Source organism: Poeciliopsis prolifica, unplaced genomic scaffold, assembly GCF_027474105.1.
Source record: "Poeciliopsis prolifica strain line A6 unplaced genomic scaffold, Auburn_PproV2 SCAFFOLD002, whole genome shotgun sequence".
Lineage (NCBI taxonomy): Eukaryota > Metazoa > Chordata > Actinopteri > Cyprinodontiformes > Poeciliidae > Poeciliopsis > Poeciliopsis prolifica.
Window position 1 is genome coordinate 23,417,501 of NW_026562377.1, and position 25,493 is coordinate 23,442,993.

Sequence of the window (25,493 nt, forward strand, 5' to 3'; positions counted from 1 at the left end):
CAATCAGAGGGAGTTTATGAACAAATAAAAATTTTGTTTTTCACAACCGTCTTTAGAAATGGCTGCAGCCATCACTGAAGTCGTTTCGTGTCAGTTTTGCTACCATGTTTTCTCCAGGCATTCGACCAACACGCTGACAGAAATGGAGGCTAAAAAGAAAACGAAACAAATGCCAGAGTATAAATTACTGATCAGAAGGGATTCGGTGTGGAAGCCTTCCAGGGCAAACACATAAAACGCAGTTCTTTGGAAGACTATCATGAACCAAGATTCTCACCAGCTGACGAGGAGTAAAACAAACCATCACCCCTCCTCTGCCGTGCTTGTGAGTAAGTGTAGAGAGTTACTTAAAATAATTCAATAAATCACCGTAATTAAAAAAATAAAAATAAAGAAGATGAAAGATACAAATTTTCTATCAGCGATAAGCCCGTCCCAGCAAATCTCGAACCTTGCTCCCAAAAAACAGCGAGCTTCATAGCTTGATAAGAGAGAACATCTTCAGAAACTTCCTGAAAACGTAAAGCACATAAATCAGACATGCAGGCAGCACTACGATACTGTATCACTGTGCAGAATTTTCAAGTAATTGCTTCTGCAACGACCAACCTGACGCACGGCGTGAACGACAAGCTGTACCTGCAAACAAGACGCATTCAATGTCACAAAGTAACTGTTGCTGTAAAGACTGAAGAACTGGAGGCGGACGAGCAGCTCACCAGGAAAATGACAATATGTGCAAAGCGCAAAACAGCATAGTTAACCCGTAGCTGTTCCACTGAAACACAAAATGAATAATTATAAATGACTTGAGGTGATGCACGGTGGTCGGCGTTGAGAAAACCAAGAAGTTGTAATTAGGGTCTGCGTTGCTGTGACGTTCACTCACCCATAGAGCTGCAAAGGGAGTCAAAACTATGCAGGCCTGGACAAAACATATAAAACAATGAGAGTAACAGCTACAAACTGTTTATTTGTCCTTTTAAAACTCGGGACATTACATTACTGCACATGGCAGTGTTCAGCATAATTCTTCAGCATCCCTTTTTGTATTTAAATGCTTCAAAATCTAAGGAAACACATCATAGTTGGCTTGCTTACTGCCTCTTTGTTAACTGGATTACTGAGCACAGCAAACATTTTTCCCCAGAAGTCACAACTTCTGGGGAAAAATGTTATAACGGAAGTTATGACTTGTCATAACTTGAGAATAATGTCGAGTTGATGGGTTCCAGTTAAAAGCCAGGAAAGCCACAGGAATTTCCAAGTTGCATTCTGTGTAAAGGCTGTCAACACTTAGCCACAAAAAAAAAAAAAAAACAATAAAAGGCCAATAATAATGATGCATACAAACATGAATGGAGGATGTTCAGGAAAACATGTGATGCCGAATGAGAGACAGTCAGTCAGAAGTTCATATTACTGTTGCTTTTTATCACTTTTTATACATTTCTATAAAGGAAGACTCCAAATGGATGACATCAGCAAATCCCACTGCCTGAGCAGACTTGTAACAATTTTTTAAAATTTTCAATAGTTGATGCAGTCTTGTCTGGAAAATTAATGCTATTCTAGTTCTGTTCCTTATTTCACTTTGTGTTATGTCCAAACATGTATACAATGGATTTTCTTTTATTATTATTATTATTACTATTATTATTGTCGTTTTTCTATGTATTCACATGGATCTGGGAAAAACATATTACAAATGTTTCTTATGGAATAAAAGCATGCTGTATTTAATTTGTGTGCTCTTACCAGCATGGTGAAGGTGGCCAACACTCTGGACATGTCGCACATCCTCGTCAGCTGCTTCACTGGCCCCACGAGAAACAATGTGCTGTATATATATGTGTATAATATATTACTGTGCTTCACTGTACAAAAGTGTCCAATAGGTGTTGTTGATTTGATCTGAATTTTTTCCCATTACGCTGTTTTAACGCCTACCTGAAAAGAGCAAAAATGTTCCCAAAAGCATAGAGGCCAATGAAGAGTTGAATTCCAATGAAAGGAAGGAAGCTCACATAAACTCCCTGACAGACACACAGGACAGCATGCAAATATTACACATCTTTTATTGTTCTGAAGCTGAATCTTAACTCTGTCTGTCACAATGGCAAATTTTACAAGCAGATGGAGATTACTGCGATAAAAAGAATGATATTGTTGTTTCCAGACTATTTTCAAGTAACATATTAATAATGATAAAGGTGCCCTCTCGAGTAGGGACGAGATCACCTCAATAAAAGGGGGCTAAGATACCAATTAAGTTCTGATTAATCACTAACCAGAATTATGGATCCAACTCCCACGAAGTAACAGCAGATGAATCCCTTCAGTCCCCAGTTTGTGGAGGATGCCTTCAGTTTTGGTGGCTTAAGCAAAATTGCAAGAACGCGGCTTTAAACTTCAAGCTTTAAATATTAGAAAGGTAAAGATGAATTGTTTTTTACCTTGAAAATCTTTGATTTATCTTTTTGGTCGTTCTCTCGACCCTTAATACAAAAGTGACAAAATAGTCATTTGATAATACAACTAAACTCACATTTTAAATAATAAAAGGTAAAAATGTTTCTTTATCTTCTTCTTTTACCTGAAAAATCTTCAATGTATCTTTTTGGTCGTTCTCTCGACCCTTAATGCAAAAATTACAAAAGTCATTTGATAATACAACTAAACTCACATTTTAAATAATAAAAGGTAAAGATGTTTTCTTTTTTTTTCTTCTTCTTTTACCTGGAAAATCTTCAATTTATCTTTTTGGTCGTTCTCTCGACCCTTAATACAAAAGTGACAGAATAGTCATTTGATAATCCAGCTGGACTCAGAGTTTAAATCGTAAAAGGTGAAGATGTTTCTTTTTGTTTTTTTTTTTCTTTTACCTGCAAAAACTTCGGTTTGTCCTTGTCGTCCTTCTTTCGGTCCTTAATCGACTGAAACATGTCTGGGTCCTGAGAAATTCGAATAAAACGAGGAATACAACTAATTTCTTCGGGAAGAGAAACCTGGCACTTCTGGATGGATGCAGTGAAACTGAGAATCAGTCAGAGGAGCTGTCAGTATTTCACCTGGCCAGGTGTTCATGTCACTCATATCCGGGCACAGCAGAGAAGAGGTCTCACTCCGATGTGTTTTGTATGTATGTCATTTGGATGTATGTCATTTGGATCAAACGGGCTAAAATATAACATTTTAATGCATCTTTTATGATATCCTTACCCGATTTTGCCTTCTTCGTTAATACAACTCATCTAAATGATGCTTTTCTACATTTTATGGCTTGCAAACAGGAATGTGGGCGTTTGTGTTTGAAAGGAAGCAGCGTCAGACTTTGTCATCCTTTTTTAATGTCTTGGAGTGTTTAGTCTTTTTGAAATAGAAGATCTTTACAGTTTATTATTTTTGTGAATCTGTTGCACGTGTATTTATTTATTTATTTATTTATTTATTTATTTTATTGCCGTGAACACGGCAACAATCAGATGTTCAGCATAGAGAGACAAAACCCGCAACATCAGGAAGAGTGCGTGAAGTCAAAATGAATTCTGTCAAAATTCTGAAATTCATGCAAAATCCAAACTTTTTTTCCCCCTTATATTTTCTGATTAAATAGATTAATTACAGCAGCTGCTTGGGTTGATAAAACCACCTGAAGTTGTAAGTACTATAATCCTTCCACAGTTAGTTGGGATGTTTCGATGCACATTACATTTTAAAATACCCATTAACCCAGTCTAGTAAGTTAATTTTTCTTTTGTAATTACAAAATAATTTATGGAGCTGAATGGAGTTATATGTGCAACCCAAGCTAGAAAACTTAACTTTAAACATAGGTGGTTTATATTTATATATGTACTTTTACTTGTCATGAAGTGTCATTGGGTAAATCATCACACTTTTAATACAATTATTCAAAATGTCTGTTACGACAGCTTGACATTAACCGAGGAATCATGATCTGACATAAACATAAAGCTACACATATTTTAAAGCGTAATCAACACAAAGCAAAGATGAGTGAAAACACAATTTCAGTTTTATGAAATCTTTATTTGTCGCAACTGCATCCTAAACATTGTTAAAGTCTGGTCCCATTCTCAAAGTTTTTGTGTTTTGATTCTAAAAAAAAAAAAGATTCTAAAAAAAAAAAAGAAGAAGTGGAACAACAGCAAAACATTTAAGCAAAACAGATTTTTTGAGCTCTGCTTTCACACCACTGCGATTTCTTAACCCACCACATCTCAGAGGTGCTCTGTTGGATTGCGATCCGGTGACTTCAAGTTATAAAAAAGTGACTTATAAGGCAACTTGATAATCTGTATTTGGTTGGCATGCCACAGAATCGTATTAGACAGCAAAACATAAACATTCACACCGTTTGAAAAAATAAAAATCAGCCTATTGATCTCGCAAGAGAAAAAAGACACAATGCCACATAAAGGCAAACTTATAAAGTTGCATTTTTTTTTACACGGGAATGAAGATGACTGTTTTATTAACATGTTGGCACAGACATAGATGAAAACAATCCAAATAACAGGTGACAAAATATTGTACAGGTAATGAAGATATGGCAGAAATCAGCTTCATGTCATTGCAAAAATAAATTACAAGTCAGGCTAAAAGGCTTTAAAGCTGATTAAATAAGGCCGAGGAAACAATATATCTCTAAAGCATTTTTATAGCCCTGTTTTGTGTGCCTGTGTACATCCTTAGTCGTACTGCTGCTGAAGATGAAAGCTTCACATCCCTGATTTGTTTCGGAAATGTTGCACAACAGTCCTCATAAAATCTCATCCTCTGACTCGGCATCCCGCTCCCGGGGCTTCAGAAGTCCCATTTCCATCGGTGGAGTCCTTTTGAGTCTGGAGCGAACCACGCTGAAGAGAAAACAAAAATAAACACCACTTAGGAGTAACATAAACCAGAGAGCTACAGTGCTTTCAGGAGGACACACCGTGCAAAATCCATCCATACTGTTGTATTCATTTTATTGTGTACTTGGGGGTCTATAGGAAGTTGAATTTAGCCTCTTGTGGTGCTACATAAACATCTTCATATTATGTATGGGTCATATTATTCAGTGCAATTAGTTTTCTCTGTTACCTATTATATTTCTTGACGATCTCATCGCAGTATTTGCTGCAGAGCTGCTAAAAAAGGCAATAGACTTCCATCTAACCAATGTCGCAGAGCCGCCATTTTTATTTCTCCCAATGTCTTTGTGTTCCAAGTTCAAGGATACAAAAGCCAAATGCGAATGAGTCAAAATGTCCGACTTTTGGGTGTACTAACCCACACAATTCATTACACCATCTACTAGTGTCAGAAAATCTTCAAAAGGCATGGTAAATGTTATTTTTCTTGGACATTTACTCTCATGAGTGCCTAAAGTCTGTTTGCCTACAGCATTTCAACATCAAGTACTGAGCAAGTTCAGCTGGCAACAATAAGTATTTGCCAAAAGACTTTGTCTGATCCTTCTGCTAAAGATGCTAAGATGACAACAAACTTTATTTTAGACAGAAGTTTATTTTGTGTTGGTATGAAACCAACACATTGCCATTGCCATTGTTCTGATAGCATTAGCAACGTGGCTTCTGCTTATGTTAGTAGTGTGTGCTAGCTGCTAGATTCTTAAGTAGCTGCTGAATACCCCATTGGGTGTTTTGAATAGTGTAGTTACATAAAGAGTTTGGCTTTTTTTGTGTGTCTTGGGTAATACATGATTCAAATCCAGTCAGTCGGGTTCCTGGCACTGTAGCTCACTAGACATGTTCATTCACATTGTTGTATCATTTTCTTTTAATTCATTTGAAAATAAAAAGTTTCAGTTCCGCTCCATAATTGCATATCTGCTATCGAATTGCAGAAATCGGCAAATGAAGAGGAGTGGAACACTGTGCGATCTGGAGGTGGGGCGGGGTTTAAAGATTTAAAGAGACTGCACCAAAACGACTTGCTTTCAGAAAAAGGGTGTGAAAGAGGGGCATGTGGCGCTACAGTAACAAAAAATTCAGACCAAAGCATTGCAGTTTCACTCTATATAGACCATAATTGAATGATTTAAAAGGAGGAATTCAAAAGCATGATATGTCCGCTTTAATCTGGGAGCATTCCAGGATATTCAAACAGTTCTTTATATATCAAACAAAGCAGTTTCTTACCAGTTGACGGTGCCGTACACCACACCGACGACTAGAATGGCAAAGGCGAAGTGCCAGGAGAAACACATGGTGATAAACATCATGGTGTTGTGGTCTTTCATGTCCCACACGGTGCCGTTACTAGGGTACAGCACGAAACCAATCTGTGAGCGAATGGGAAGATCAGAGTGAGAGGAGCGGCCACCGATCTGAGCTTCGGCTTTCATGGGATCCCAGGCAGATTTACCTCCCAGAACCAGCTGCCTTGCAGGAGGGTGAGGGTGCAGCACAGCAGGTCCAGGATGACGTTGTCTCTGTGGAAGACCTCCAGGAAAAAAATCAGACTCTCACCAAAGATGCCGTAGAGCAGAAGCTGATGCAAGTGGACGTCCAGCATGGTCCGTCCATGGAGGTGGTAGAGGAAGAGGAACCCTGACCAACAGAAAACAAACGGAACTTGATAGAAACAGAGGAAGGAGTTTGACTTTATAAAAATTGTTAATGTAGTTCATCTGCTTATGGGGCTCTGCTAAAGTTTTTATACCTCTTCAGAATTTCATAAGATAGGTGTTTTTAAGAATTTCTTTGAAAAATGTTGAATTAATATCAGTAAGAACAGCATTTAATTTCCCTTTGGGATCCATGAAGTATTTTTGAATTTGACTAAATAGCTGTGTGTAGTGTCCAGTATACTCTAACGTCCCACTCAGTTCTTTGTAAATGACTGAAATCGCAGCTTCCTGTTCGTTCAGGGACGTATCTGCCATGTTTGGTCTGCAGACCAAAAATTACTCTTTGCAAAAAAAAACAACAAACAATAAAACCCCCAAAGATTAAGCTCAGCCAGACTGTAGATGGACGTGAATTTTCAAAGATTCTGATTTGTGTTTAAGTGTGGACTTTGACTGAGCCATGAATGGCAAAAACTTAGATTTGAGATTCCATGTGTGGATTTTGAGAACACACCTCATTTTAATGAGCATGAAATTAAGTTCCACAAAGCTCTGCTAGCAATTGAATCATTTGATTGTGCTGTGATCAAGCAGAGGCAAATCCAGAAATTACAGGATTACCATCCTGAGTCTCTGGCTGCGTGTTTAGGGTCATTGTCCAGCTGGACGGAATAAACCTCCACTCCACCCCTTTCTCAAGACTTTTGGTGTTTCAAAAACATTTCTCACAGAATCGCCTGCCTGCCTGCTGCTGCTGCTGCAAACAGTTGTTTCTAAAGCCATATCTTGCCATCAACATGTCAGAAGGTGGGAACATCATGTTCGGCGAACAATTTCAATCTTGGAAGTAAGAACGTCTACCTAAGGGAAGAAATGTGAAGCTTTGGTGTTTGTTTTGGAACAGAAGAGGATTCAATTTCCCAATGCAAGATTGAAATTAAATAAATTATGGCTACTGAAGAATCCAGATGTTTCTTTGAGAATTCTGACTTTTGATTCAACAAGATTGCAGTCATAATTCTAAGATTAAAATTTGAATTATTTCCACACAGAGGGACACAGCACACACCTTCGACAAAGAATGCGATCCCCAGCATCAGCTTGTCCAGGGCCAACGGCAATGCCTTGGTCGTGTGGACAATCAGAGACACAACTGCGGCCAGGAAGAAGAACAGGTACATGGTTGTGTGCTGCCAGATGTGCAACTGCTCCCAGTGTTTCCCTGAGAAGTCATGCAAATGAAGCATCGGGCCGTTTGCAGCATACTGCTCGCAGATCATACCTGGGGAGTGCATAGGAAGTGTTAGCCCGCCTGCATTCGGACAATTTTAAAATAAAAAATTGTAGAAGAAACAGAGACCTGCTCACCAATAAGAGAGCAGGAGAGAAAAAAAATGTTTTCAATGATCTCCAGGCGTCGCTGTAAGGTCCTGCTGGCGAGCCGGGTGGAGCCAAAGCTTTTGTTCCTGCGGGTGGTGTGCCAGAGGGAGAACTTTCCCGCCCACCACATCCCTATTATCAGGAATACGGTCCCGGGGAGAACGTGGCCCTGAAAGCTGCCCATGATCCACAGCACCTGCACGACAGCAAGCCAGAGCAATCATCGTCCCAATCCCATGGGTGGACTGGATTAGCCTCTTCTCTCTGTGATTTAAGAGAAGTCTGGCAAACATCTCATCTCAGTGCAGCTGTAACAAGTGAGATGATTTTTTTTTTTCATATTTTGCCAAAAACACAAAAGGAGAACTTTGTGACAGTCCTCAAAATAGCAAGTTTTACTGGACGGTGAACAATTATATCGCAATAAATGATAATATTGTTGTTTTGAGACCATTTTCAAGTGATACATCCAAGGGATTTCTTTTGCCATAAACATCCTGTGGAAAGAAAGAAATTGTCATTTTATTTTCCAAAATCCCTTAAGCCATTATTGTGGGAAGGTGACGATATCGATAACAGGATAATATTGCAAGTTCGCTCAAAGACCAATAAACTTTAATTTTGCGCAGAGCACCACACACTGGAACTGCAAGACCTTTCAAATATCTAAAATAAAACACAAAAATCAAAAACAAAAAAGAAGGAAATAAAAGCCAATGAAGCTTCTAAACAAGACAGCCCTTCACAAAGTATTAATCATCAGATTGGAGCTCATTTGAATTGAATCTGCAACTGTCCTTTGCAATTACCATTTCAAGCCTTTTGATCCAACTCCTTCAGTGTTGCCATGGCTCCGTCTCTGATTTTCATAGTACCCTAGCCCTCTCCTAAAACACCCCAGTCCTGCCCTCACCTCACGCTGACACTTAAAACAAAATCCCAATAAAACGCGCTGCAGTTTTGCGGCAGCAACGTGATAAAACGTGAAGGAGATCGAGAAGGGCCAACACTTTCACAAGGAGCAGTACATAATTCACAGAGACGGGGGAGGCGTGTCATAAAATGAGATGGAAAAAGTGAAGGAGTGGCTATAATTTGGGTAAACAGCAGCAGACCTACATCTGCTGGAGAGAAAATTACATCGGGGGGGAAAGGGCTTGAACTTTTAATAGCATAGAGCCAAACATTATTTATAAAAAGAAAATAAAACCTCCTGACACGGAATGAAATAGCCTAGAAAAGAAAAACACAAGAGAGCATAAAAAATACCCCCAAACACCTCAGCTGTACTCTCCTTTGTAATGGAAATGACAAAGGGAAGCTTTTGAACATCGCCCCTTGCTTGAAACATAGCGTTTGATATGTTAAATGGAGCTCATCTGTGTGTCAGATGGCTCCTTTCCCAGTGTGAGCTCTTCAGGCAGAGGAAAACCCTTCGGCGGCCATGGCGAAGCCGTGCCTTGCCTCACTGCAGTGTCACAGGAAGAGCCATCAGTCTGGTCGGCCTTAATCACACAATAAGCAACGATAACCGATGGCAGCCAGCTGGGGTCAAGACGCTGATTCACTTCAGGAAAACCTGGACATTTGTTGTGGTTTATTCACTGATGTAGCATATGCTACATCACAGAACATTGTTGGCATACTGCAGTCACCTGCTTCAAGATTTTTTCAATTTTTACTTTTATTTTGTGCTTAACCCTGGTGAAAAAAAGTAGTATAGTTTAGTACATTTAAGCATGTTTTATACATACTGTTTTTCTGAAGTACACTTATCAAGTGGGTTCACTTATTAAGTTTACACTAAAAATCTCAAATAATACACTTTTAGAAACAAGCTTCTAGTACTCTTTAAAAATGTAGTTTTGGTACACTTTCTAAAAGTATGCTTGTTTTTTTTTTTCCTAAAATATGCTTTGAATTCCAATTAAATATATAACTAAAGTTACATTTTAAAAATACACTTTACATGTATTTGTATAAAAGTATGTTTTAAATGTGCATTTTAAAAATATACGACAGACAAAAACAATACTTTTCTGAAGTTGTGTTTTTGGTGGTATTTTATATGTGCATATTTTAGTTAACCTTAATAAATCTCAAATTAAATACATTTCACTAATATTTGTAAGTACTTTGTAAATAGTGCCTAATAATTAAGACTATATATGTTGCAATGAAATAGTTTCGGTGTTTACGTATGCTACTTTATGCTAACTAAGTATGCCTTGCTAGGTGCCTTCATAGTCTTTTACTATTTTGTTGAAAAGGAAAAAAAAATTATAATAACTTACTGTGACGTTTCAATGGAAATCAAAATGGTGGATAACTTCAATCCAACAGCTTCTGCCTCTATATACATTAAATAAAATAAGTAACCAAACTACAAAGCGATAGCTCCCAATGAGCTGTCGTCAGCAGTTAGCATTTTTAAAACTAAACATAGCTAAACGGCGTAACGTTAAAAATGCCAACAGTTAAAAAGAAAAACACACACAAAACAGAGCAAAATGACTCGTGAAACACTGCATGCTATCAAGTTTGCCTCAAATATACGTTAAAATGTAACACTTGAGAAGAAAACAGAAAACACGGAGCTGATTCTGATACGCACCACGGTCACCGAGAGCAACGGAAAAAGCAGCACGAGCTGTCGGTTACCCGTTACTATGGTAACCACCAAGTGCCAAGCGCAGCAATAAAATGTCTGAAGAAACAACTTGTAGTTTAAACAAGAAGAAATTCAAAGAATAAATAAGCAAATTTTTAACAAACCTCGCATCCACAGCGCTGCCAAAAGAAAACTCCATCACACAGACAGGCCACGTCTTCAAATTGTTAGTCACGCTGGAATACTGTGACATTGTACTAAAACAATAATCTGCTCTTTGTTCATTTTCTCTGACGTGTACCTATTGTTTTATTATGCTAATTTTCATTATCATGTTGCGTGCAAACTTTTAATGTACTGACAGTTTGTACAATTCTCTGATAGCATATCGGTCTCTTTAAAAATGTGAATATACTGAAAACTAAAAGTCATTTGTTTCATCTGCAAAGTGTGTTGTAATTGACTCTTTTGTGTACTGGTGAAGCATGTAATGTACAAAGTGGCAAAGAACGATAATAAAACACATTAAGTCACTGAAAAGTGTACTTCATTTGCAATTATAGTAAACCAAAAGTGTAATTGGAGCACACTGTGATCACACTAATATATGAAATGTATAAAATTTAAAAGATATTCTTAAACTATATTTAAATGTAATTCCTTCACAAAAATAGTACACTTAAGATGTACTAATCAAGCACGTTTAAAGCCGTGTACGTAAGTATAACTTGAGTTGTTCCAAAAAAGCATGTTAGTACACTTAGTACACTTCAAATTGTGCTTTGCCACAATTTAATTACTATTAAAATACACAAAGCACGAAATTAGTTGTTCCAAAATACCATACTTCAAGTTAACTAATCCTTAACTAACCTGGAGAATACTGATGATTATTCTGACTTCAATTATGCTAAGATTTAATGTACTTATTATATTGATTTTTCACCAGGGTAAATATTCAAGATCAATCAGTTTTAATATTCAGTTGTGACAAGCTGAGTTGATACAATTTGATTTTGTAAAGGCCAACTGAATGTTACTTTGTTACTTGTAGTTGCTGTTAAAGTTCCATGCTTTTATTTTGGCAACATTCTGTTTGACGAATCTATGCTAAGAGAACAACAGAGCTACCCGAGAAGGTTCATTGCCACAAAAAAAAAAAAAAAAAAAGGTTGAGAGCAAGACAGAAAAACGCAAAAAAAAATGGCAACTTAAATTTGGCTTCAGTCAATAAGGGGACAGGGGAACAGCAATTGAAGTTTATTTAAGTAATTTAATTCTGTGACTGCTTTATGAATGATTCATGAAAGAAATTGTATCAATGTAACGAGCTTTGCTTCACTAATGGCAAAAATGATTCCAATTTTTATTTCTCTCGATGACATTGTGCAGTGGATGATTACATGCAAGGATGGCTTTAATAAATCATCACTTTACCATCAGTTCCGGCCTTCTTAAAGTTGACTGAGTGCTACAGATTTTTATTTTTTATTTTTAATCAAGCGGCAATCGATCCAATATCCATTAATCCTCTCAGGCTCAAATTACTTGAAAAGACCGGCTAAGATGTTGCAAATCTGCAACACCTGCCTGGAGAGGGTTAAACACAAGGTCAGTATTGCCAATACTGAAGCTGATTCTGATGCTGATACTGATACATTTTGTTTAAGTCTGACATATCATAAAACTTATGACCTTTAGACGTTTGTTGTTGTTGTTCTCCTTTTATTCAAATCTAGAACAGAATTTGGACAAAATGTATAGGCGTCTACTAGATTTCACTATATAATAAACAGTAAGAATAGAAAAACAAAACAATTTACAAAGTGCAGAAAAATATCATTTAAGAGCAATTGAAAACAAAGTCTCTTTATGGTAAGGTTGAGAAACTACCACACGGAAATAAAATAACATTTCAAGAATGATTCTGAAACGTAAGTATCGATATTATCACACTGGAATCGATCCAATACTGATACCAACTTGGTAATGTTATTGTCAATATTCTGGATAGAGCCCTCCATCTCTAAAAGTCCGATTACCACCAGCCTCACAGAACAAGTCTGACTGCTAGGAGTAGGCTTCCTACAAGTGACTGACCTGCCAAAATTAGATCACACATTTGTGTTCTTCTGCTTTAGATAACAACTCCATCATTCATGGAGCTTTTATGCGTCCCATTTCATTCAACATAAACATACCACCCACAGCATTTTGGGAAATAGAACATCGTATGGCGGTTGAACATGGTGATGGCAGTGTGATGCTCTGGGGTTGCTTTGCTTCTTCAAGTCCTTGACAACTTTCTGCGGGGTATGGAGCCATGATATATTTTCTTTCTATCAGAAAATCCTGATTGAGATTGTCTAACCATGAGCTCTAAACTGAACCACAATTGTGTCATGCAGCACCAAAATATCCAAAAGTACAAGAGAATTCCACCATTTTGGAATCTGGTTCCAAAAGGTGAACTAGATTCATTTCTCACTGAAATGCTGCTGTACGACTTTAAATGGGTCGTGCATGAACATCCTCCAATTAAAACAATTCTACCAAACAAAATAAAAACCTTCCACAGTGACGTAAAACACTTATTATGAGTTATTATCATAAATGCTTGATGAAAGTTCTTTTCAGAAAGGGTGCAACTGTGCTATATTTAGAGCGTGACGTTTTGTAAGCGTTGATTTGTTTGGCGTTTTTTTTTTCTTAAAAAAAATTAAAAAGAGATTTTTAAAAATTATTTGGGTAACCCTTATCACAGCACAGTTGTTTGTTAAATACATAAAAATAAATGTCCACCTTAGTCTAGAACTAAGATGGACATTTATTTTTATGAGAAAAATTATGAGGCTTTTTTAACAGAAAAGTTTCAGACAAAAACAAATAGTTTAGTTTTTCATTTTTACAGCATTTGGATTGCATGCATGAAATCATTAATTAGGTTTTAACAACACAGCTCAAAAGTCATCATGCTTGCAGAGTTAACAAGGTCAGAAAAGTAAGATCTATGTTTAGTATTTGTCTGTAATTATGTACCAACTGAAAGCCACATCTCCATAAGTTTCCATAGCTCTAGATTCTCAGACACGGGGAAAACAAAACAAAACAAAAACAGTCTTACCTAAGTCAGCTCCTCTTTGAAAACTAAAATATCGCAAGAATCAAGTATTTTCAAGAAGAATAATGTGTGCCTTTTCGTTTTCCCATCACATAGATCGTTGTTCCCTTAGAAACGAGCCAGGATGTCTGCTCTTTTTCAGCTGGACGCGGAGTAAACATCAGCAGTCTGCGGGCTGAGCCAGATTCCCAGCAGCCTTCTCCCAACTTTTTCATGCCAACAAGGATATTTCCCCCCCCCCCCTTCTAAACCCAGCAAGCCAGCGCTGCTCGGTGAAGAAAAAAAAAAACAACCCTCCCATTGGAGAAGAGGTGGTCGCTGACGTCACAAGCTTGCGCTCTCATTGGCCGGCCGGGGCCGTCGGTCAGCGGTGTCCACGTGTGCACTTTCTCTCCGCCCGCTAGAGCTCGTGCCCGGTCCGTCTCTCCTCACAGGAAACCGTTACTTTTCCGAGGCGCGAGGGAGAGCAGGGCGGACCGGAACAAGAACCCCGGCACGTACGCTGCAGCTGGAGGAGGAAGAGGAGGACGTCCCTTTCGCTGAGAACGAGAGCCTTCATCCCTACTTCTCTTCAAAACCTCCTCAAAGCAAGGAGAGTTACTGCTGCTGGCGGAAAGGCGTTCAAGTCCCAGCTCTTTCAGCGAACCACTGGCACAACAGCAACACACCCACAGTACATTGGACAAAGCAGGAAACTTTTAATTGATTTTTTTTTCTTGGTGACTGTAAAAGTTCATAACATTTGCTGTCACAAAAAATGACACGTTTTTGAACGTTACAACATGAATACAATAACTTGATAATTATGTTGTATGAACATGATAATGTGTTATGTAAATTTAATTTCATCCAGATGTCTGGAACATGCTTTGGGAATTTTAAAGTACCAACAAAATTTTTCCTCACAGCTCTTTCTGTGTGAATTATGAGTAATCGCATATTTTCCTGTTTGGGAATGTCTGTGTGTTTCATTCAGCTACTTAATTTTGCGTCATCTGATCTTAAGTGTCTGTATTTAAAGTGTGCATTGTGTTTTTCATGTAAACCAAGAGGCCCAACGAGATCCCTGCAAATTAACTTGAGCTATTAAATGTAAAATAAGAAGATACATGATTTGATGTGAAACACACATCACAAACATACAACAGCATCATAAAACTCCTAAATCTCTGTCCTGGTTGTCCGTTTTTACAAGCTCCTCCCGACTGGTCATCCTCTAGAGAAAGACATTTTTGACTCACCCTGGCCTTTGTGTGTCCAGACCAAATAGATTCCAGCAGCCATACAAATGTGGTGATGCACCTGATGAGCCCATGCAAAATTAGGACTGTAAAAACGAAGCCATTCAAGGACACAAGAGTTATTGCTTCACTCCAGTTTATCTTTATACCAGGAGTTTGACCACATCATAGAGACAACTTTATTATTTGTTGCAACTCAGCAGCAGCAGAAGCAGTAGATTTTTTTTTAATTTAAGGCAGACTCGTGTGAACAAACTTGTAGGAACCTTTCAGTACTTTCACTGATATCACCAGCTACTGCATTACTGACACGTGTAAACGAAGAGGCAGTATTTTTCATAAGATTTGCAGCACCTTCTGTTTGTTTATGCTTTAATCGCCAACTCAAACAGTCTGGCTCGAGAAGCTTGTTCATGTTTGCGCTACTATAGAATTTTAGCAGCTGTGAAAGTATTTTATTTTGTAAGTGCTGCGTGAGGATTATATGATTCAAGGCATGTAGTACATATGATAAGCAGCCAGATTATTACTGTTGAAGATAAACCATTTTCTCGCGAGGCCAGCGCTTTGCTGCTCGGGCCTAATAAGTCATAGCCATCTTCTTTTTTTCTCAGCTTTTCCTCTTCTGTTCTCAGCTTTTCCTCTCCATGACCGCCACCTTTTCAGCTGCAGCTTTGATGCGAGCAGAAAAGGTGGATGAAGTCCGAGACTGCTGTGAAGATGTTTTTGAACGTGGCTTCACACTTGAAACATTAGAAACACTGTCTTCAGGATTTATTTCATCCAGATTTACAAGAACCTGATCATCATCAACATTATTGTTCTTTCCAGAGTATGGATCTCCTGCTTAATGCAATTAAACCTTTACATAGTCCATAAAATCAGAGGATGATGCCATCTTGGACTGAAAATACACAGTTTTCCTTTTCACTTCTTCTTCTAGCAATGGCAAACTTAAAAAGGATTCATGTAAATCAGTTGCGTCTTGATAGCATTTAATAAACTTGACAAAGTCAGAAGACATTTTCGTAACATTTTCTTGTGACGTCCACAAAAGTTGTGGAGATCTTCTCCACAATTTTTGAAGCCTGTTTACACTTTAAACATTGTTTTTCTTGGCATGTTTTTATCTAAAACTCCAAACCCTTTTGTGTGAATTTGATGTTTCTTTTCTCCTGTGACATCTGAGTGTCCTCCTCTTTGCTCTCTACATCAGATATTTTTAGCGACCCTTTGAATGACTTCAAACTGTTAAAAACGACATTAATCCACAAGTAATCCACGGGATGAAGCACAAACGTTTCTCCTTGTGTAAAGAGGTTGATTCTTGTGAACAAACATTTCCACGATGGGCATCTGGATCCAATTACGCGTCAACTTGTCCCATCAAACTCATCTCGTCAGTCTTTGCGGTGAAATGTCTTTAAACTCCCAATAGTTTCACTGTTTTCCTTTACGGCTTGAACAATATTGCCACGTACCAGTTTGATTAATGAGTGACGTTTCAATCCAGGCCTCACGCAGCAAGTCGCTTCATTTCATCAAAGACGATCCAAAACCTTTGCTTGATGGTAATCTTTGAGATCCATAAATCCAACATGTCCAATGATGAAGGATTATTTCTTTTAGTCCACAGGCTGGTTCCTTACTTGATTCACGGGGAGGTTTCTACTTGATGTAGTGGCGATTGTTTGTCAAACCAAACATCCAATAAAAAGTTCCATCAGCCACTATAAGGCACTGGGGCCAAGATTCTTGACACAGGCAAAATAAGTTTAAGGTCCAAACTTGTTGACTGTCTTGGTTGCTTTTATTTTCCTTTTGTGCAAGCAATTACAATCATCAAACTTTTCTTTGTTCTCCTACCTCTCCTGCACTGCTAAAAACCACAGGCCCCAAAACCCAAATGGCTGCTGGTCCTTTACCAGGCCTTCATAGAACGTGGACTGACCCACCGTACTTCCTGTCTGACTTACAAAAAATAAATAAGAAAAATAAGAAAACAAAATATAAATAAAAAAAACAATTATTAACCTGCAAATAAACTCTGAATAATGCAAAAAAAATAAAAATTAAATAGAAGCTTAAAAATAAACTAACAAAATTCAAATGTATAAAGAAATAAAGAATAAATAGCTCCAACAATTGCTAAATATACAGTATTTATAGTGGATTAAGATAATTCACCTGTTTTGTAGGTTTGTCTTGTCTTAAGTGCTTCTCCAAAATTAACCGCTTCCTCAATGGAAAGGGAGGAATGATGATTCTTTAAACTTTTACAAAGTAAACGTCCTAATTAAGTCCTAAATTTACTTTTTTTTTTCTCAGCCGAATGCATTCAATAAAATTTAATAACATTGTCATTCTCTATAAATGATGCTACAGATCTATGGTGTGTGTTACAATTAAACCATTTCTAGGGGCCCCCGAATGTCTGGAGGCCCCTGAATGGGCCCTACCAGCAGCTACTGAGTTTTCTTTGTCTTATAAATCTTGATCTAGAGGCACTAACATCAAACCTTTGAGCTTTTTGGATCTATAAATCAGTCTGCAGCCAGATTGTTCTAAACAGATATTATGAGGGCTTAATTAGTAAAATGGCAGCAAATTTGCTTATTTCATAACTTCATAACCAGAGACCTTCTCTCTTCTGGTCTGTTTAACAGCTACAGTCTCAGATCAATTCAGCCCTCCAGGACTGTCAGCAGCAGAAACAGCAACTTTATACCTGTTGGGGAAATTATAGACTATATTTGCTTTGCATTTCCCCGCATGATGGCAGTGATATAGTAGGATCCACTTAGATTCTTGATTAATGCTGTGTGCTGTCTTGTTGTATGGTGTTTTTGTTCAATGTGCCCCTTTTTTAAATTTGAGCCCCTGCCCTCCAAAGGTCTATGCACAGCCCTGCTGGAGCCAGGAGGTCACAGGAATGAACATGCGGGTGCAAGGGCCGTCATGGGACAGTGGTGCGGGACGAAGACCAGTAGAGAGGCTTTATGACGGAGATGTGGACGCGGCACGTGGGACATGTCTGTCTCTTCCACAGCCACTGCTCCATGCACTGAAACATACCACAGAACAGATGGGGACGTCACCCACATTCATTGGCTAACCGAGTCGGTGATTTATACACATACGTTCTCACGGGAGCATGTCATTTCCCACACGTACGAACTACATGCACAACAAGGTCATGTGGGAAGGACAGTAACACGTGTTTTGTTCATTTCCTGTGAGATCCTCAGAAAACAGTTTCCTGTGTTTAAAAATGGATAAAGCTGATATAACCAGTGGTGGCCACCAGGGGGGTTCAGAGGGGTCTGTGACCCCCTCTTGAAAATTCTGACCACCCCAGAGAATCCTGTTCATGTCATAGAAAAGCAAGCAGTCAGCTTCCTCAATGAAGGCATAAATGTAAATCCCATTAAATAAATAAATAAATAAAATAAATAAATAAATAAATAAATAAATAAATAAAAACGGGGAGCATCACGAGAAAAATAATCCAAAGTTTTGAAAAATTTAACACAATATCAACTCTGGTTTCAAGGTCAACACTTGGATTGTAATAAAACAGGGTCACATATTAAAGTAAATTGATGTCTGAGCATACTCAAATATACACATATGTAGATGTTTTACTGACTTTATACATTTCTTTAATGTGAAGTGTAAATTGTCACACAATATTTTCACCAGATGTTGAAGCTCGCAGAAGTATTCATACCCAAGGAAAGATTTCAGAAATGACTAAAATTAGGCTTGCTTTATGCTTTCGGATGCCAGAAACTATCACTGTACATCACCCTAAATGTGGTTTTCTTTAAACGGGGTTAAAGAAGCTACTAATAAATAATGAAATGATGGATTGAGATAAATACAAGATAACCTTGTATTCAATCACTATCGTTTTCTTTCTGCTTCACTTTTCACAACCACACAAAATTCCAAGAAAATAAATTTAATTTGGGGGTTGCAACTTAACAAAATGTAAAGTTTAAACATTATGAATAATTTTGCAAGAATCTCTTCAAGCTCATAGGCTACAAAAATCTCTGGTTCAGCTAATGCTGCATATTATTCAACTCAAATGACCTCACTTATTTACATACAGCCACAAAAACTAAGTTATTCTGTGACAACTTAATGCTTTTAATTGTAAATTCAAACCTTTACATTACTGTAAATTTAGTGCTTCACTGTGAGGGGGAAGAGGTTAACTGGAACACCAAATTCTGACCAAACCCAAAGAACTCATAGATCAGCTTTCAGGAGACATTTTCAGGATTTGCAGATTCAGACACGCCACGTTGCTGAAATAATGCAAGAAAGAATCCTCCTAATCATTGGAGGAATCACTAAATCAAAAAAGATGGCGTCCTTCTGAGAGATTTCAGCGATGCCTTCTCAGGGAAAGCTGTCGACGCGGGGCGTGCTGCTCCTTCGCTGAGGAAATCCACCCATCTGCAGACTTTCTCCTCTCCTCTGTCAGACTCCTGAACAGACAGGCCGCTGTGTCGCTGCTTCTGCGCGGCACGCTCGCCTCTAACCGCCGGGCTTCCTTCAGCACCCACCAGAAGGAGACATCAGACTCAGTAAACGCCAAGTTAGGGGGCTCAACAGTTTCTGAGGACGCGCCATGCATCTACAGAGTCATTTGCTACTGGATCGCTGTTTTCATACCAGGCCCCGCCATGCATGTGCAGGAATGAGATGTGAGACCTGATTTGTGGCATGCTTGGGATCACGTTGAACACAGACAGGAAGTATGCGGTTGATCTGACCTGAACACGTCCTCTTACCTCTTTGTGGAAGCGGTGTGTGCAGTGAAGTTCTTGAACTCTCTCTCCATTCTTGCACATGTCTTCATGGCAAATCAGGCATATCTTGTCTTTATTGCTCTACGAAACATCAAGAGGAACGAGTTTCAGCGTCAGTGTCAGCAGCTCTTTTGTTTCTGATACTGTTATATAAAACTACAAAGGGACAAGTGAGTGATTCCATTAGCAAGGAGAAGACGATGATGTCACAGATCTGTATTAGTGTTACAGTGTTACATTTATATTCCCCACAAACTCCTTACTTACAACTGTTAGTTCTGCTAGTAGGAGCTTTTTATTGTTGTTGTTACATCATACAGATCTCACGTGCCTCCTATCTTGGGTGCACATGAAGGTAACAGAACCTTAATGCCCTCTAAGTACTCCTTAATCCCGACAGGCCTCACCAAAAACGACTTATCAAGAAGTTAAATAATAATCTTTATGCAACATAGACATCAGTTCTAACCAGACACGTGGTTTTCTTGTCAGTGAAGGACAGCCTCTTCTGGAAGGACTCTGTGATCTCTGGGATGGGGGTGATGCGGCTCTCCGTGACGGCCATCTTGGGCCGGTTTTCGTCCGAGGAGATGCGATGAGCCCTCTGGTGAGGCCTGACCTCCCCCTTGTCTTCTCTCGTTTTGGGAATGGGCGCATTGGTCGCCGTGTGGATCTTGTTCAGCTTCATGGCATCCAGTTGTGTCTGTACATCACACAGGAGAAGAGAAAATGGGTGTCATTGTGGGATTTGTTCTTTTTTTTTTCTTTTTTTTTTGATTGAAAATACAAAGAGCCTCAGTGAGACAGTTTTTAATGAATGAGAAAACCACTCTGCCACTGATGTCCTTAGGTAACACAACTAATTATAGCTAACTTCTTGACTCAGTTTAGCCAGTTAATTCATTAGCTATAATCTGACTGCTGTGGGATGAAAGGCAAGTATTCCTTGATGTAAGGTGAGGTAAGGTGAATACTCTACGTTTAATTCGGCTCCCCGATGTTTTTCTGTCTGTCTAAAGCTAAGTTATGTCAGAGCTCAATGGTGCTTTACCTCCAAGCAAAATGAACAAAATGTATTGAGCTGCTTCTCAGGAATTATCTTACACAATCACTTTTACTGCTTAAAGCTAGAGATGCACCAATCCAATATTAATATCTGTATTGGTCCGATATTGAAAAAAATCCTAGATCGATTACCAGTGACAATATACTCGATCCATAAGGGCAGATCTATTCAGTCTACTTCTATGCTTCGCACTCTGAGCGACGTCATGCTTTACCGTTTATTTTACCTTACATTTAAAACTGCTGATTGCATTTTTGACAGTTTGTTTATTCTTCATTGAACGTTGTGCTCCTAATTTCACCGCCCAAACAAATTGAAGTTGTGTTGCTTTTACATGTTTGTGAAACTATTGGTGTATTTAAGTGTTCAAAGTTATCAAATAAATTTGCAATTCAGTACATTTACGTCTGTGTTTAAAAGAAAAAAAAAACAGGAAAACGTCATAAGCCATTTCAGCACTTTTTTCCTGTATTGGATCGTTATCAGACAACACTACACCTCAGACATCTGTATTGGTATTGGAAGTGATTACAGTGTGTCTATGCATCCCTCGTTAAAGCAAAACATACATTAAAACATATATTTTGTGTTAAATAAAATAACACATAGCTAATTCATTTATCCATTGGTTTACATTGAGTGACAGTCAAGGGACTAAAGAACTAATAACCAGACAGAGAGAAGGTCATATTACTCATACATGTAAACATTTCAAACCAGGTTATACAGGTTGCCTCATTGACATCCAAGATCTCATTTGTAAGAGAGACCTGTTTATATAAAACAAACAAAAAATTATAAACACAGCAACAAAAAAAAAGTACTTAAGAATTTTGACTCAATTAAATGAGCCAACAAAATATGAGCTTAAAACCAGAGCCAAGATTAGATGCTTTAACGTAGATAATTTCACTAACCATGTAATTTTTCAATGTTTTGCACCTTGATAGCATATTTTGTGTAGTCTTAGCTTTGGTAATGACAATATAAAAAATGATAAATAAAGAAAATAAATCCCCATTTTTAGGAAATGCACATGTCAAAAACTATTTCTCTGAATGCTCCATTGCAGATAACACACAGCAGCTCCCTGTTTGACAAAAATCTCATTTAATAAAGCTCATCTGTTATGCCAGTGAAAACAAAATAATTTTTTTATGCAAAGTCTACCTGCTGGGATTGAGTCATTGAGAAAAATGTTCGACACACACAGACACACATGCAAGCAAAAATAGTAAAAACCTTTGACCAAGCCCGAATTGATAAATGCACAAACGTAATAAATCAAATAATTTTAATATTTCATGCAGAGATGGACCAGTCGATCGAATCAGACCATTTTTTTTCTGAACAGTTTCTGATCGGTGATCGAGTCACGTACAGAAGCAGCTGGAAGGGGTTTCCATTGATTAATTGTCAGAAAGCATTGGAGTCAGTTGAAATGAGAATCAGCGGGTCAGAGGTCAGAGAAAACCGTAAGCCAATATTAACCAGGAAATTAATGAGCGATCCGTCTCTTCTTTGTTTTTCTCATTTTAGGTTACATAACGGTTCACTGCCGTCCATCCAGTCTGATCCAGAATTAGCCACCATCCCCCACGAAAACACGTTTCTCTAAATAACTGTAAACATTAAAACTTTTTAAGGATTCTCTTTCATTGATGAAACTTTAGTAACATAGACCAACAAGGTGCTAACTATGATTTTCCAAAGTAATAGAATATAGTTTAAAACACAAATGGATCAAGTTTTAAAAAATAGATACTCTATGTGTGCTACTGACAGAGCAACAAACCATCAGTTTATTGTTAATATCAGCAATGTTTGCTACATTATCTCTGGAACGCACACAGCTACTTTGAATTGTAGACTGCAGGGGGCGCTCTTAGTGTTCCTACAACTGGGATCTTAAACTTTGACGTGTAAACACCAGGAGAAAACAAAAAACAGGTTTCAGCAGAAATAAATTTAGCAAAAACTATAAATAATAAGAATAATAATAAGAAAAAAAATCAGTTTAGCAGCAGATATGGAACAAACGCATCCTACATTCTAATGACCCTCTCAGCTCCCTTCACTATCTTTAACAGGATCCAGTGTTCCACAAAAATGCTTTTTTCTTTTTTTTTTTTTACAAATGCATATTTTGCAGATATTCCACTTTATCTAAGAGTCATTAATCCATATCCGGTGAGTTGTACAAGTATTTGGCACTTTGTTTTTATAAACGTAAACAATACTCAAGTATTGGAAAATTATAAAGTTATGGTAATTATTTTTTGGAACAACATGTTGAAGAGATGTATAAACCACCAACCAATTATGTATGGAACTACCTATTAGTATACTTTCATTTGCATTAGCAAAATATGTTTTCTCTGGTACATCAGGCAATAAAACAGCTTCCAGCCCCGGGGGCCACATCCTTGTAAATACGGCCCTGACTATTTGTTACACAAGCGGTGTAAATTCCAGGTCAGGACTTCTTTCTACAAGTCATAAAAGATTACTCCATCAGGCATTCACGTGGATGGGAACAGTCCAGATATGTAGCATTCGACTGAATAAAAGTCACGCCTTGCTGTAATAAAATCGCGCAGACATGAAAAGCTGTAATTTTGTGTGCATTATGCTGCTCTGCAAAAGTCAATTCAAGTGGAACTGAGTGCATCCGGGTGTTTCTCCCGTCCTTACCACGGTGGGCAGTGATGCTCTGCGATCGAGGCTGGTTTTCGAAGGCCGCCTGAAACTACGTTTCCTCTCTCTGGAGTGTCCGCCATCCGTTCCGTGACCCCAGTAGCTACTCATCCAGTTGGTGAAGTTCCCATCATCGTCCTCGTCGTTTTCCATCACGATAGCGGGCAGCAGTCTGAGGGACATGATCACTGCTGAGTGCACACGCACACACACAGGCACAGGTGCAGGCAGCCTCTTGGCTCAGCAAACCCAGCAGGACAGATTCAAATGAGATCCCAGCTCAGTGGTGCAGAAAGCAAAGACCACGCTCAGCTGACCCACTAAAGTCTCTGACAGCCCAGCTACACACGAACGTCCCACAGGGGGAAGGTAACGTCTACTGGATGCCACCACGGAGCCTCAGGGTGCTTTTCGTCTGTGTTGTTGTGTTATTCCTGGATAGGCCAAAAATAAAACAGCAGGGCTTTCGCCTGCGTCTTTAAATAAGAGAATCCACGGTAAGCTGTTTACCGTGTGGCTGGCAGAGAGTTTTTTAAAAAAAGGAGATGCTGGGAGGTGGGAGACACTGAGTTACAGCTAGAGGTTTTGTTTTTCTGTTTCAATGGGTGGCTGATGTGGCCTCTGCTTTAAATCTTTCCATCACAGCGGCGGGCCTGCGGGTAAACAGCTGACACTCCAATTCGCCCATACTTTCCACTCATAGACCGCATCAAACCTGTCAATAATTATGGAGTGCCGGGATCTGTCTCCCACACGGCACAGAGAGCCCAGGGCTCCCTGTGGCAAAGGGGACAAAACTGTATTTTTGTTTCATAGTGTCTCTTATCAAGACGCTCATAAAACTTTACAAATTAAAGTTTGTAGTCGGACTACAAACTTTAATTTGTTATATTGGGAGTTTATGTAGTTGATAATTGTAAGTCTAAAGTCTTAGTTTTCTATATCTGACGCGTGGCTTGCATTTTACTGTACACAGACAGACAGACAGATAGACAGATAGCTGTTTATCTGCCGTCATTTGTAGCCATGCTAACTAGCGTTAGCATTCGTGGCAAGCTTTGTTGTGGTGAACCAGCTGTAGCATAGCAGAGAGAAAGGGGGAGGTTGTGAGCAGCGCATACACTGGCTTGATTGATAGTGTTAAAACCCTCCTCCTGTTTCTGATTTGTTGTTTCTCTGGGAGGAGGACCATAGTGGGGAAAGCAGAGGAGCTCAATTTGTTTCACAGATTATCTGTGCGGTCACAACGTGGTGATAATTCTAACAAATATGTAAAAATAACATCTTTTTTCGTACAAGTTATGTACTGTAGCTTTAAGTCACAAAAAACAAAGCTATTTCTGCACTGTATATTTGACATTTCAAAAGATTATACAGTGAAAAGCTTAGGTTGTAATAATAGAATAAAGACCAAACATAAACAGAAAGTTCAAGTCACTCATAAGCCTTTAGCTTGTAACAAAAGTTTTCATGAAAACAAAAATATCCATGGTAGCTGCTATTGCAGCAAAAGATTAATCCAAAAAAGTATCGATTTGGGAGCGAGGTGTGCGTGTGGGACGGGGGGTTTTCAACAGGAAGAAATGTAACACTAAAAACTCCATTCCTGCTTCACAGATAAAGCTTCAATATCTTCAAGCCCACAGAAATTCCTAAAGTCTAAATGAAACATGGATCGCTTTGACCAAAACACAAGGTTGTATCTTTTCTACAGAGCGTTTCCAGTTGATTTAACAACATCCAACGAGATATAGCCTCCCCTCTTGCCTGTGGGACGTGTCTTTGTAGACCATTTTATCCAAAGATGACACACAAAAGCTTAAAGAAGGCCTACAAAGCCTGAAGGGAAAACTCAAAACAGCAATCAACAAACTGGAGAGAAAAAAAAAACGAAAAAAAAAAAAACGTTTAAGCACATCCCAGACGTGTGTTTAACCCAGATGGTTAGATTAT

General features: G+C 38.5%; 2 protein-coding genes across 7 annotated transcripts; both read right to left on the minus strand.

Moving 5' to 3' along the window:
- Positions 1-4,481: 4,481 nt before the first annotated feature.
- tmem45a (transmembrane protein 45a) lies at positions 4,482-13,952 on the minus strand. Of its 5 annotated transcripts, XM_055060438.1 has the most exons (7): positions 10,596-10,638; positions 10,276-10,333; positions 7,970-8,177; positions 7,671-7,883; positions 6,397-6,581; positions 6,171-6,313; positions 4,482-4,883 (listed from the first exon to the last, which is right to left on the minus strand). In XM_055060438.1, exons 3-7 carry the CDS (start codon positions 8,163-8,165, stop codon positions 4,787-4,789), a joined length of 834 nt encoding a protein of 277 aa, XP_054916413.1. In that variant the 5' UTR covers positions 8,166-8,177; positions 10,276-10,333; positions 10,596-10,638; the 3' UTR covers positions 4,482-4,786. The 5 variants fall into 5 exon arrangements, with proteins under 5 accessions (XP_054916413.1, XP_054916407.1, XP_054916419.1 ...); XM_055060432.1 differs by lacking the exons at positions 10,276-10,333; positions 10,596-10,638 and adding an exon at positions 13,717-13,952; XM_055060444.1 differs by lacking the exons at positions 10,276-10,333; positions 10,596-10,638 and adding an exon at positions 10,757-10,819.
- Positions 13,953-15,571: 1,619 nt separating this feature from the next.
- On the minus strand, positions 15,572-24,122 carry lnp1 (leukemia NUP98 fusion partner 1). Of its 2 annotated transcripts, none has more exons than XM_055059042.1 (4): positions 23,538-24,122; positions 20,247-20,480; positions 19,760-19,858; positions 15,572-18,018 (listed from the first exon to the last, which is right to left on the minus strand). In XM_055059042.1, the coding sequence occupies exons 1-4, from the start codon at positions 23,721-23,723 to the stop codon at positions 17,911-17,913; spliced, it is 627 nt and encodes a 208-aa protein (XP_054915017.1). In that variant the 5' UTR covers positions 23,724-24,122; the 3' UTR covers positions 15,572-17,910. The 2 variants fall into 2 exon arrangements, with proteins under 2 accessions (XP_054915017.1, XP_054915007.1); XM_055059032.1 differs by having other exon boundaries at positions 17,906-19,518.
- Positions 24,123-25,493: the final 1,371 nt, after the last annotated feature.